Source organism: Anarrhichthys ocellatus, unplaced genomic scaffold, assembly GCF_004355925.1.
Source record: "Anarrhichthys ocellatus isolate YVR2014 unplaced genomic scaffold, GSC_Weel_1.0 scaffold91, whole genome shotgun sequence".
Taxonomy (NCBI): Eukaryota; Metazoa; Chordata; class Actinopteri; order Perciformes; family Anarhichadidae; genus Anarrhichthys; species Anarrhichthys ocellatus.
Window position 1 is genome coordinate 351,102 of NW_022280121.1, and position 13,656 is coordinate 364,757.

General features: G+C 44.6%; 1 protein-coding gene across 8 annotated transcripts in view; it reads right to left on the reverse strand.

The window, feature by feature from the left end:
- Positions 1-13,656, reverse strand: part of syne1a (spectrin repeat containing, nuclear envelope 1a) — a 122,884-nt gene that overhangs the window by 34,847 nt on the left and 74,381 nt on the right. For all 8 annotated transcript variants that reach the window (XM_031875462.1, XM_031875459.1, XM_031875461.1 and 5 more), the window contains 20 exons: positions 13,463-13,588; positions 13,196-13,372; positions 12,791-13,056; positions 12,504-12,660; positions 12,005-12,403; positions 10,249-11,853; positions 9,214-9,551; positions 8,940-9,084; positions 8,421-8,639; positions 7,317-7,597; positions 7,018-7,183; positions 6,707-6,862; positions 6,315-6,467; positions 5,397-5,579; positions 5,068-5,205; positions 4,574-4,759; positions 3,789-3,911; positions 3,426-3,608; positions 2,400-2,543; positions 130-360 (listed from right to left, as the gene is read on the reverse strand). In XM_031875462.1, coding sequence (XP_031731322.1) covers positions 130-360; positions 2,400-2,543; positions 3,426-3,608; positions 3,789-3,911; positions 4,574-4,759; positions 5,068-5,205; positions 5,397-5,579; positions 6,315-6,467; positions 6,707-6,862; positions 7,018-7,183; positions 7,317-7,597; positions 8,421-8,639; positions 8,940-9,084; positions 9,214-9,551; positions 10,249-11,853; positions 12,005-12,403; positions 12,504-12,660; positions 12,791-13,056; positions 13,196-13,372; positions 13,463-13,588 — 5,376 coding nt within the window. The remainder of the gene's footprint in view (positions 1-129; positions 361-2,399; positions 2,544-3,425; positions 3,609-3,788; positions 3,912-4,573; positions 4,760-5,067; positions 5,206-5,396; positions 5,580-6,314; positions 6,468-6,706; positions 6,863-7,017; positions 7,184-7,316; positions 7,598-8,420; positions 8,640-8,939; positions 9,085-9,213; positions 9,552-10,248; positions 11,854-12,004; positions 12,404-12,503; positions 12,661-12,790; positions 13,057-13,195; positions 13,373-13,462; positions 13,589-13,656) is intronic.

Consider the following 13,656-nt stretch of genomic DNA (forward strand, 5'->3'; position numbering starts at 1 on the left):
ACACACACACACACACACACACACACACACACACACACACACACACATACACATACATTGCCATGCAGTAGGTCATGTGTTAGTTTCTGGCTGATGGTGTGTGTGTCCAAAAAAGGCTTCGCCACTCACCATGACGACAGAGGGGTGTGCTGGAAGCTGCTTGTTAGCGGCGGCACCAGTGGTTGCCACAGAACTGGGCAGCTCCTCATCACTCAGCTCGTCCATGCCGTCCGAAAGGCCGTCCACCTCGTTGACCGTCAGCAGCATGGTGGCGTGTTTGGCTTTCACTGTCAGCATCTTACACTTGGAGTGGAGCGAGGCGATTTGCTCCTGGTAGCCGCGGATCTTCTGAGCCAGCTCCTGTCAAAACATCCCACCCCAAAACAGAAAAACACCACCACCCCCAGGGTCAGGAGAGTGTGGTTCAGTCCACAATGGAAGATCAATAGTTCCTGGTTAAATGGGATCCTGGAAAAAAGGGGGTGGATGAGTTGGTTCAGCGTTGAATGTGGTGCCGGTTTGAGAGGAGTAAGTGGAGTTGACGCATTCTCTTCTCTCCACGGTCTCTTGCTTTTGGCTTCACAGAGTGTAGGACTAGAAAAGAGAATAGCACAGCCTCTCTCTCTCTCTCTCTCTCTCTCTCTCGCTTCTGTATCTCTTAGCCAATCAGAGCAGCACAGAGGCGGGTGACTCAGAGCAGTAGCGAAGCCAACAGACAGGATGTTTGGTTGAGAGAGAGACCCTTGCAGAAATAGTTCAAAAATCCCTCAGACACTCCCTCTCGTACACATACACGATTGGCAAGGAAAAACAGGAAGTGATCTCACTGACTGCACCCCCCCCCCCCTTCCTCTGCCTGCCGCTTCCCTCCTCCACCAATCCTCGAGACAGATGTCTTTCAACAAAAGAGTCGTAAGGAGAGAGGGAGTGTTAAGGGAGGAGGACGACAGACATGGTGTCAAATTACAGCTATGGTATGAGCCGGCAGGCCGGGTCCAACTCCTCCTTCCCTCCTCCCCCTCCTCCGCCTTCCACTCCCCCTGTCCCGCAGATGGTCAATGCGCTGATAATCAGGTCATGTGACTTACTGGGCCAGTGGAGTTGCAGCTTTCTGCTCAGCTTAGAGATCAAACTCAGACATAAACACACTGCCACGCCAAGCCACTCTGCAGCATGGGAGAGATTGCAGTAACAAGAAAACACATCTCCAAAACAGCTGGGTTCATACACTCCCCATCAAGTAGTAGAAGTAGATACAATCTGCCAGAACCGAGCAAGGAAAGTTAAAAATGTAATAAGAAATGTGTTGCCTCTGGAGAGATTTGATCTGTTCCTCTGCAGGTCTTTGCCTCTCTCAGTCTGCCACCCCCCTCCTCCTCGAGCTCTCTCTCCGCATTGGAGATCAAATGCACTTACTCAGCAAACTGCCACAAAGAGTACCGGCCTTACTAAAGCAGATTAAAAAAAAACATCTACACTGCATCAAATAGTAATGTGTGCATACTGTTTACATGTACCATCAGATACTGGAGGAATGTTTGTGAGTTGGGCTTGTAGAGGCACAACACAATGTTTTTTTCCAGACCTGCTGTATGTGGTGGCGCTGCTCTGGTAACACAATGGGATTCATTGAGCAGTATTTATTCTAGAGTTTATGGTTTTATAGAAGCATCAAATAATTCCCCATTTTGAATCAAGACATTAGGGGAGAAAAATCCATATAGAGCAAGGATAGCAAATATATATGCACATTGCAGAAGAGCGATGTTGAACTAATGATTTTGATGGCTTCAGTTACAACACAGGCTCAATAACTGAATGAATATCACTCGGTCTGATTCTGTCATAACGGCTGCCCACAATTACTTTAAGATATACAGTATGTTTCCTGCTGCCTCAACTTCTCCGTTTATGACGTCTTACACTGTTACAAAGTACAGGAAATATATCACGACTCAAACCTCTGCCTCATTTTTAGATATCAGCATATTATCGTCTGTGAATGTCAAGTGGCCTCTGTTCTGTTATCCTGGTTTGTTAGATTTGAGATGACGCCCATCTACAGTACAGTCAGTCTCCAAAAGCTCTTTACGTCCTTGTTGCTTTGCTGTTATTTCACAGGTCATTCTGTCATAACAAGCTGTGCATTATGTGAATAAAGACTAATCTTTAAGTGCACTGTATGGCCGAAAGTGTTGTTCATGATTCAGTCGAGGCACCTCATGCTACAGCATACAATAATATTATAAACAATAGTGTGCTTTCGAACTTTGTGGCAACAGTTTAGGGAAAGTCCTGTGGGATGTGGGAAGATCCCTGCAGCCAGGTTCCAAAATCTTCAGAAGAGTGAAGGATGTTATCAGAGCAAATTATTGTCCCTAGTGTGTGTTTTCTCTGACCTCATGGTGGTGTATTTGAGCCTGAAGTTCTTGTATGTTGTTGGTGGAGACGGGCCGGTCCTGGATGATGCGGTGAGCCTCTTCTATTAATCTCTGGAGGTTCTTCACTTCCTGTTCATACTGCTCATACTGCACCACAGCCTCCTGGGAAAGATAAACCATAACAAAGAAAGGTTGAAGCGGCAATCAAACAATTATGAAATGTGACACGTATTATTGATCGCTGAAGGGAAGGGATCATTTCTCTTGCCTCTCCCTCCATGGAGGTTTAAGGTGAGTGTCACCTACAGATATCATCTCCTCCACTCTCTATGTCACAATGCTTCCATGATATTGATTCACATATGCACAGTATCACTAAGTGTATTAACATGCATATTCCAGTGTGGCATTTAACAGAAAGGGACAAACACATTAATTTAAAATATATGAAATCCTAAAAGAAGTCATCTGAGATCTGCTGGTATTGGAGCTAAGAAGTGTTTTAAACACCTCTTCTTCTAAAGTCTGTGGAAGCTAAACATCCGAGATAACATTTATGATATTGCAGTTATTGTGTAAATATGTATACAAGCAGCTTATCTCAGATATGATCCACAGCCAGATCAGACAGACACATTGTTCCAAATCTTTAGTTTGCTTTAGGTGTTTGTGCTCCACATTGTCACAGAAGGTCACTTGGTCCAAAGACTAATCTTCACTACAATGAGCTTAAAAGCAAATTCAGCCCAGAACCAAAGGATAGGAGGTTTATAGTGGTCTGATGGGGGCTCAACAAAAACACAGACATTCCTGAGATGGCCTGTTGGGACACTGCAGCAGGACTTTGAGAAACCAGTGACAAGTCAATGTAGATGTAGACCGATACAACTCCTCAAACAGGGTGACAAATTACCAACTATATGACCATTTTCAGTTCTACAGTTTGTATCTTGACAGATAGTTTTAGGAGGAAAAAACTAAGAAACAAAATGTTATACAAACAAACACTTCTAAAGCATTTGTAATATGAGGACTGCCCTCTACCTGCAGGATGTTGCACTGCTGGATGGTGGTGTGCTGCAGTTGGCTGGCTTCTTGCTGCAGAATCTGAGCTGTGCGGCAGATAGGCAGGCTGGCCACTACCTCCTCTGGCAGCCGGAGGGCGCTCTGACACTGCTGTACTGCCGCCACCTGCTGCTTGAAGCCCTCCATCTCCACCAGCAGACGCTTATGAGGGAATGAAGGGTTGTTGAATTAATGCGTTTAAGTTGTTGAAGTTAATCAATTAATTGTAATAGTTTGTGGATGTCATATAGCAAGTGTCTGCATGCACTGTGTGCATTTGCAGTATTCTCTAGATGTTTGATTTCTAATCATTAACAAAGCCTTTTAAATGTGTGTGTTCACCTGTCTCTGTGTGAGCTGCTCTCTGAGGCTGAGCCTGTTGAGGTCTGGTGAGGCAAGTGTGATCTGGATCTGGTCTACAGCAGCATGGAGGATCTTCACCTCGGCCTCCAAAAGCAACATGTCCTGAGGAGAGACAACAGACAAACAAAAAATAAAAGGAAAGCACATACGGGAGTAGGAGCAGCTAATAATTTGAAAATGGATTTTTAAAAACTCTTAGAATACACTAGTCTGCAAAAAGTAATTCTTCAATTTAATTTGAGCTATGAATAAAATGGTCGGTATCTCTTTAAAACAAATCTCTTCATTTGCAATTTCTAATTGAACAAGATGTATTTCATGTTATATTCCGTAACCAGTAACAAAGGTTGTGCTATGTCTACACTCTAGACACAGAAATCCAAACTCAGAGGAGGAATTGTAAACACATTTCCAAACACACAATATTATTATCAACAATCAGCAATAGACTGTCATCTGGGAACCAGGTGTTTGGCAATCAGATTACCGTAACAGATTACTGCAGCACCACAAGCTAATATACAGTACAGTGCATTCCATCATGATGCTGTAGTATTCAATTAATGCCCATGGGAGGGCACTGTCGTAGCTCCAAAGCGATGCGCACGTCTTGTTGTGCACCAAAATGTTTCGATGAAAGAAATCAAATTAACTATGACTCTTAACGAAGATAATTTGATCAGAGAGCCCAAAAACCATTTAGAGGTGAAGTAGCATTGATGTCTGGTTCCTGTAATGCTTGCCAGAATGTGAATGCCATTTACCTTTGCTGCATCCTGCAGACTCTGGAGGCGAGTCTTGGCGGTTTGCTGCAGCTCCTCTGTGTGTCTGCTGAGGTGTTTCACCTGCTGGATCCACCCCTCCGTCTGCAACACCTCCCCCAGCTGCCCCTCCCTCTCCCCCATGGCCTCCAAGTCCCCATGGAGACCCCGACACTCCCGCAGCAACGCCTGTCACCATAGGAACATAAATTACAAATCAGAGAGAGGAGTCTTTTCTGTTGTGCAATTACACTAATTAAAGCCGGCCAACACACTGAACAGTGCATGACATTTCCCCGAAAGTCAAACAAGTGCGTAAATCTAATTAGCTGTTCATTTGTGGGGCATCTTCAGATTTACTAGGTTAATGCGGGAAATATTAATATTTATTTTTGTTGACAAATAAATACAAAATGTTTCTGAACCCAATTCTTTTGTAGACGTTTTCAGACATCTCAAAGCCAAATCCCTACAGTGCGAGACTCATTAAGACTCACCTGGTGTGCTCGAATTTGCTCCTGCAGCTGCGACGCAGACCCCCAGATGATACGACCAGTGACCAGAGCTTCTGCTTTTTCTGTCCAGCCCAAAATGAATGCCTTCATACCCCGGTATTCCTCCACCTGTCTCTCTGCCTGCTCACAGAAGAAAGACCAAGACAGAAGAATTAAAGCATAAAAAATGAATAAAATACAATGCATTCTCCTGATTTTGGCCACACAATTCTGACAACTATATAAAAGATGTATTTTTGGTTTGTTAATGCAAGCTATATTGGGAACTTAGGGAAGTCTACATGACATGTTGAACTGAATGGAAATCTCACCTTCTTCAGTCTGTTGGCTCTGTCCTGGACCTGCTGCGTGGAGTGCCGTTGCACCTCTGTCAGTTTGGCCACAGCGTCGCCCAGCTGCTTACACAGCAGAGGGTTCTGCTCCCCAAACTCCTGCACCGCTACTCCCAACTCTGCCACAGAGTGACCACAGCATTCACATTCATCACAAAGAGCCTGCAAGAGAGGACGGGAGAGTAAGAAGCTGAGGCAAAAAGAGAGGAGAAAGGAGGAGATGTCCACTCGAGAAAAATACAACGGGAGTGTAAGTGTGTGTTATACTAAAAAGTGATCAGTAAACCTTACATCCCAGGTGGTAGGTGTTTTTAAAGAACAAAAGATATTTGCTCAATCCCAGTCTTGTCAAGTGTTAGAAAAGAAGATTGATACCACTCTTATGTTTGTACGATTAATATATAGCATAAAGACTGGAAACAGGGGGAACTGCTAGCCTGGCTCTGTCTGAAGGTAACAAAATCGGCCTACCAGCACCTCTAAAGCTCACTAATCTAATACATTATATCTTGTTTGATTAATCTGTACAAAAATAAAAAGTTGTGGTTTTACAAGAGAGCAGTGTGTAATTATAGAGCTTCAGAGCCGCTGGTAGACGGACTAGTTGAAAAAAATGACAAAGGATTGACTACACGCACTCCAGGCCTGGTGGGTCAACAGATGGGCAGAGGAGGGAGAGAAGGAGAAAAGTTGGGTCGACAACAAGGAGAACAGGAGGAAGGGGCTGTGTCTCCCATCTGGGATACTCCTCTAAGAAGTGGGTCATTGTTGAAGGCAGATTTCAGTTCATGCCATTCCAACTCTCCCACACTCATTAACCTCAACATCTGCAAAATGAATAGCCAATTTAACAAAGGTTAATTGCTTGTTAATTAGTCAATCTGTCTAGTTGATTACTTTGGTGTCTTCTTTTGCCTCCTCCAGGTCGGCACCCTTGTCTTCTAATTTCCGAGCGATGGTCTTCAGCTTTGCCTCAATGTCCTGGAGTCTGAAGCTGAAGTCCTCCTTCACATCTCTGGTCTGCTGCACCTCCCTTTCTCTCGCCTGGACCTGAAGCAGATGGCAGAAATACACACATTTGACAATACTCTATACATCAAAATCTAACATGCATAATTTAACAATGCTATAAGTAAACAATGGTACATACTGTTAAAGGGTCACTGCTTCACTTTTTTGTTCAGTGTTTTTAACGCAATTAACTTACTAAACTCACATTTGAAAGCCCTAGTTAGTTAATGAAACCACTACATTAAGTAAAATGTTAAACTCTAGCCAAGAGAGGTCACCTGGTCTTCAGCGGATCCCAGAGCCAGAGCCACCTCAGCCAGCTGCATGCTGAGCTCAGAAGGCAGACTAGCCTGGAGGTCCTGGTACTTGGACTGCTGCAGCTCCGTCATGCGCTCCACACTCTGACGCCTGCTGATGACCTCACCGTGTGCCGTCTACAACACAAACAACATCTTTTCTGTTATGATGTGATACTATATTTATCCAAACAAGCCAGAGAAATTCTTCACCTAGTTGTCGAGGATGTGTCAGTTTGTCCTGATGTGTTAGATGTGTGTGTGTGTGTGTGTGTGTGCATATAGAGGCCTACCTCTAGCTCTTGCAGCAGTGAATCCAGGTCTGCAGTGGGACTCAGCAGTAAACCACGAGTATCTTGGATCCAGCCTTTGACCAAGCCCAGCTCCTTCTCCACCTCCTCTCTCTCCCTCAACTCCTGGTGTACCTGAGCCCTGCTGGCTCGTACCCGCAACACAAGGCTAGACAACACACAGTGGTAATGAATCAAGGAACAAATCAAACATTTTAGAAGCTGTTATTACAGTGTACATTTTTAGTTTATACAAAGTCATGAGGTTAATCCTGGAGCGGCCACAGCACTGGGTCACTCACCTGTCATATTGCTCCTGCATGCTTCTGATCTGTTGTAGGCAAGGCGTCTCTTCAAGTCCATTCTCTGCCTTTCTCTCCATGGCCTCCTCCTCCTCTCCTCTGAGGCTGCGGGTGTGTTGCCCTAACAGGGCCAGGATGGACTGCTCCCTCTCCACCTCCAGGCCGAAGGAGTCATGGTACTCCAGGAGGCTCTGGAGCGCCGCCCTGGTGGCTGCCTTCTCAACTGTGCTGTCTGGGACACGACTGTGAAGGTCTTGTGACACGGAGCGCACCTTCTCCATCTGAGGGAAGTTTATGTGCAAAGATTAAGGTTCAGTTGATGCAGCAGGTTTAGGGTTGATTATTTACTCTTTACAAGCTCGTAAACATGGATGTTTTCAATGTTGAATTTGTTGAATGTGTGTGTGTGTGTGTGTGTATATATATATATATATATATATATATATATATATATATATATAGTGTCACACCATCTGTCTGACTAAATTTCACAAATAATCTTTCAAAGTGTTATCTACAGTATTCACAATGATAGTCTGACAGTCAAAAGCCGAAACAAGAGTCTCATTCAAGTGCAGTGAACGACATCATGTTCAGTTGAACAAAGGAGCCATAGAAAGTTGCTGAACAACAGGAAATGTGCCATATATACTGAATAAGGAAGTGGCCACCATTCATTCCTTACAGTTTGACCTAATTTCCCTTTTAGAAGCAGTGCTTTGTGGGAATTCTTGGGAGCTGACAGTGTACACATTTGAAATAGGCCGAAAGGCGGGAAAATGCTTCATGACACAGTGTTTTGGCGGGAGAAAACAACTGGCCTGAGGCCTGTAGTTACATCACAGCACACTAACTGGTATTGAGCTGTTGCTGTGTTTGACCTAAATCTGTGAGAGCAAGAAAAACTTTCCAGATGTTTGTCAACTGTAAGTGTCCTGTGTGTAAAAACGTCTGTGGACTGCAGGCACACTGATGGTTAGTTTTACACTGTACCTGTGTATCATTGAAGCACACTCACCATACATGCAATATGCACCTGAACATGTGAAGCACACAGGGAACCATGCACAGTATCACCAACACATTTACGGTATCTTCTCTTACCTTGTCAGTGAAGGTCCTCCACTCCCTCGCAGTGTCCTCCAGTGCCCTCTCCTGGGCTCGGGCCACACTGCGGAGCCTGGTCCACCGCTGCCACAGTGACGACACAGAGTGGCTGGTGACAGCTTTGCTGGACTCAGAGACGATCTGCTCCAACTCTATTGAATTCTCCTTCAACGCATTTAGAGGCAACTCGAGCAGATGGATGTGAGCCACAAGAGACTACAGCCAAAAGATGACAAAACATACATACAATTAATTTAAAAAAATGCAGTCTAATGAAACATTTATACAATGGAAAACTAAAATTCTCCCCTAAAAGAAACAACTCTGCAGACACACACGTGAACAAGGAATAATGCATAAACACTCCGCTGTTTAAATATTAATGTGCATCTGCTGCCATGACAAGAACTTACAGCCACGTGGGACACAACACATGCAAGTTAGACAATTTCTATGAACATCAGATAACCCTTTTCTACAGTATCTCTGTTTCATGAGTGGAGGATAGTGTCCCACCTTATATCTCTGACACTTTTCCTCAGCTTGCTGGATGCTGACGGCTTTAGCTGTAGTGAACATGGCCATCTTGCCCTCTGCGTCATTCATCTGTTCAACTAGTGTCTCTTTCTCATGTTGGAAGGAGGTCCATAGAGCTGTGCAACTGAGGAAATTATACAAATTACAGACTGCCATTGATGGAGATATATTATTAAAACATGCATCATATGGACTGCCCATGTCAGCTGTGCATGCACATATTACTTGGCTCCCCATTAACAGTAATACACACCTCTGCAGCATCTCTCTGTAGACATCCAGTTGCTGTTTGACTTCTGTATTTCTCAGCAGCATTGCCTCAACCTTTTCTCTAAATTCACCCATCGCTTCTGTTTTCATAAAATCCTCGAGCAGAGGATCCAGAGTTCTCAGCTCCTCTAAACCAGTTGTAAAGTTCTTCTCCTGGGCTGAAATATCGTCAACGTCCCACACACAATCTGTCTGGTTCTCAAGATCCACCCCCGAGCTGGCCCTCTGGAGCAACGCTGCAGCAGAGTCCAGACATTTCTGCATGGACTGCAGAGATAAGTGTTGTCTCCGGACCAGGGAAAGCGCTTGATCCACAGCCAGCTAGAATATGCAGAAGGTGATTTCATTAACCTTTTAGCGTTTTTGTTTCTGTCGCCGTGAATTTCTTCACACAACTGAAGTTATAAATGCATGACTCCATCTTTACAACAAGCATGGTCCTGTCAGGAAAAATCAGTTAAGTACATTATATCTGCACATGTGTAAAAATGTCCTGTTCCCAAGCTTTACTTTAGGCTTTAGTGACTAAACTTTAGTAGTTTTTAACTGTAGTATTATGCACAGTAAAAGGGGTCGTCACATGTTGGGAAACTAATTTTGGTCAAAGGTCAAAACTCTCCTCAGTGGAGAATGGAGTGAGGGGTATTTCGATTTTTTCTTTGTAAAACTTTGCTGATTAGAAACGGCTCTGCTATGTCGTTCTAACTTTTACTTATTACTTATTCAACATAATGGAATCTTTGGGATATGGCATTTAACCACATTATATCCCCCCACAGTTTTATATATTAATAATAACTCAAGTACTTATTCAAACATCATGGAATCTCTTGAACTGTCTTTTAAATATTTCAGCCTCCCTAAGCCCATTAATATTAATAGAATGAGCGACCAGGAGATGGAAAATAATATTCATTAGGTTCGAGCCACAGATGATGAGTTCAGGGTATCAATTATAAGAATAAAAGACTAGAAAATGTCTTCACGACTGTAATTTCTGAATAATATAGACACATACCTGTTTTCTGCTGATTCCTTGTTGAACTTCAGCTCCCAGCTTTGCCAGCTCCTGTAGTTTCTCTTCTATGTTGGCAGGAACTGTTTTTTTCCTCCTAAAATACCTTTGCTTTTCTCTGCTACCTAAGGCATCTCCTATCCTACATCTACTTTTCACTTCCTCCTCTAAGATCTTGAGTTTGCCCACTTCCTCATTTACCCTCTCAATTCTGACCCCTGAAAGAGTCAAAGGCTCTTCCAATTTCTCCTTGATAGTCTTAAGCCATTCCAACATTTCCTCAGTTTCTTTTGTGAAATCTTCATTCTTCGTGACTGTTTCACTTTCATCAATAAAACATTTGACTTCACACCGTAAAGACTGCAATGATTCAAGCTGCAGCTTAGTTTCCTGAAAGGCATTGGGATCAAACTTCAGACCAAGGCCTTCAGTTCGTTGGTTACATTCTTCAGCCTGAGAGTTTACACAATCCAGACTTTCAAGCAGTGAGTATAGACTTGTGATTCTATCCATGGCACCCTGTTCCGTGTCTGACGTCAGTCTCACCAGCTTCTCTTTCACAGACTTAAACTCTGGGTCCAGCTTGGTGGATACTCTGTTGTGTTCAACTAGTGGTTTCAAGCAATCATCGAGGTGTTTCATTTTCTGATCATTCATCCGCTTCAGTGTGTTATGGAGATTGACCAGCTGCAGTGTCTCTGCAGCTCTGAATTGTTGACCCCAACTGAGAAACCCCTCAGTTTTGCCATGAAGTTCTCTCACAGCGGGGCTAATATGGAATAAACTTTCCTTAATATTTCTGTATTCATTAACTAGACAAACGATAACTTCCTCCTCACTTATACTGATAGTCTGCTTCTCCAGATTGTCAAACTGCTCCTGAAGCTCCTCCAGTGCATTACGAGTGATTTCAAAGAAAGTGCTGAAGTCTCTTCGCTCTAAGATTACTTGTTGGACTCTGTCTTTTTTCTCTTTGGCTAGAGCTAGGATGGCGTTGTACTGCTGAGGCAAGGCATTGAGCCTCTCATCTAGGTAGCAATGATCAATCTCGTTCAGTGTAGGGAGGATCTCCTGGCCTATTCTTTGGACGATAAGAAGAAGGTTCTCGTACTCTGAAGCTTGTTCTAGGACATTCTGAAAGTTAGACAGTTGTGTTTGCAACTCCGAGCTATCGTCAATGTTGCTGAAATTGATTTCAGGGAAGGTGACGGCATCGGCTCGTCTCAACCAGTGGCAAGTCTTATCCAGGTCAACCTGGAAGTACTTCCTGGAGGTCAAGGCTTTCTCCAAGTCTATGAGCCGCTGGGTTGTCCTCTGGAGAGCGGTTTCAAACATTGCCTGCAGCTTCTCAAGTCTCGCCACAGTTTCTGCTCTCTCTTTGTCAGTGGCATCTCTTTCTATCTCTCGCCCTTGTAACCAGAGAGATGCCAGCTCTCTCTGGTACGCTCGTAAACCGCACTGGACGCCTCGACAAGCAGCAACCTGTTTGGCTAGGTCCTCAGGGAGAAGCGCTATGTGGTCATCTATCAAAGCCTTCCTCTCCTGTTGCTGTATCCAAGACAGTGCTCTCCCCAGGCCTTGAAGGAACTGTGTCCTCTCTGTGAAGGCCTAGAGAGAAAGATTTAAAACATTTCAAAGTTTTAACAGCTTGAATATTTTATTATTACTTTACAGTTTACCGTTTTCTTGTTTTTACCAGACTAACAGTTTAGAAGAAAGTTGGGTCCTTTAGGAGATAATTAAAATTCCAGCTGTTTACCTTACTGAGGTACTTCCTCCTTTGGGCCACTCGAGCCCCCAGAGCCTCCACCTCAGTCTGGGCTTGTTCAACGAGCTCCTGTAGGAATCTCTTCTCACTCAGCCCCAGTCTGGAAGCCACAGCCTGGGCCTCGCTCACTGCTTGACCCAGCAGCTGCTGACGGGCCTCCAGTTCTACGCACACACTCAGGTGGTCGAACAGGAAACTCTGGGCCAGATCGGGGGGTGGGCTGGCTTTCATTGCAGAGGTAAAAGCAGGCCGCTGCTCCTCCACCCACTCCCGGGCATCCTTTAGCTGGGTTTCAACCCGGGCAAGATCCTCTAGTGTCTGTGAGGAGTCCTGGATCTTCTGCTGAATCAGGGTTTCAAGCTGGGCCCAGCGCTGCTCCAGATGACCAACCTAGTGAAAGGCAGAACACCATATAAAACTGGACACAATACCTATATATACTAGATGATCATAACTTTCCAGCTGAAGAACTACAAGAACGGAGCCCCACCTGTTGCTTGATCAGCTCCTTGTCGAGCAGGCTGAGTCGCGGCATGATGGCTTGCCTTTGTTCTCTGAGGTCTTCCAGAGTTGCTCTCTGCTCTTCTAGGTCACTGGAGAGCTTTCTCAGAGCCTCTAGATGCTCGCTAGTACTCTCTGTGTCAGCCCTAGGTACACAAAGCCATTGGTTGAGGGATATCAGGTAATGTGTGTATATATAGTAAATACTGTATAAATAGCCAATAAATAAATACATCTACTTGTAAATGAATGGGCAGTATGTTTAAAGATTGATACCTTGCGAGGTAGTCCCATTCCCTGGATACTTGGTGGAAGAGTTCCTCCACAGCGACAACAATCTCCTGGTACTCCACACTCCGCTGCATGTCCTCCCCCCGCTGAGACTCCAGGTCTTCTGCCTGCTGGCCCAGATCCATCCAGCTTCTCCTCAGTCTCCTTATCTCCTCCAGGGCAGGAGACACCTGTCCATCCGTCATCTTACCGACGGCGTCAATCAAATGGGTTACCTCAGACTGTCTCTCCCTAATCTGCTGAAGGAATTCCTGTGGGAAAGAAAAAGGATTTTTTTGTCTAGTTAAGTAGCCTAAAAGTTCGCCTAGACCATAACATTTACAATTTGTTCAACAATACAGCATTGTCATTCAAAATCATCCATCATCAGCATGCAAACCAAGCACAGACCTGTGCCTTGTCCAGCTGGTTCTGGGCAATCTTGGGTTCCAGCTCCGCAGGTCTTCTGATGAGGTTCTGAAGTTGCTGCTCTGTCTCTCTCAGCTGGACCTCTAGATCTGCCTTCTGCTCCTCAATGTCCCTCCAGCTGTCTGCTACCTCCTCACAGAGCAGCATGCGCTCCTCAACCTGGACTCAAAAACACAATGGAATCAATTCACGAGCAAGTATTTTGTCAAACAATGTATTCAAATGAAAGGCTTGTTAAAGCTAACTGACCTGCAGTTTGAACTGCTGGATAGCTGCTGCTGTCCCCCTGACCCTCAGCTCGGACAAGTCACATGCTGAGCACACGAGCTGGAGGTAAGTGTTGGCCTGTTCCTGGAGAGCCCGTTCCTGCTTCACCTGTCAAATAAAGAGTCTGTTAACGGTCCCATGGTTTTATTGACTCATCATATTATCCCTTCAGGACA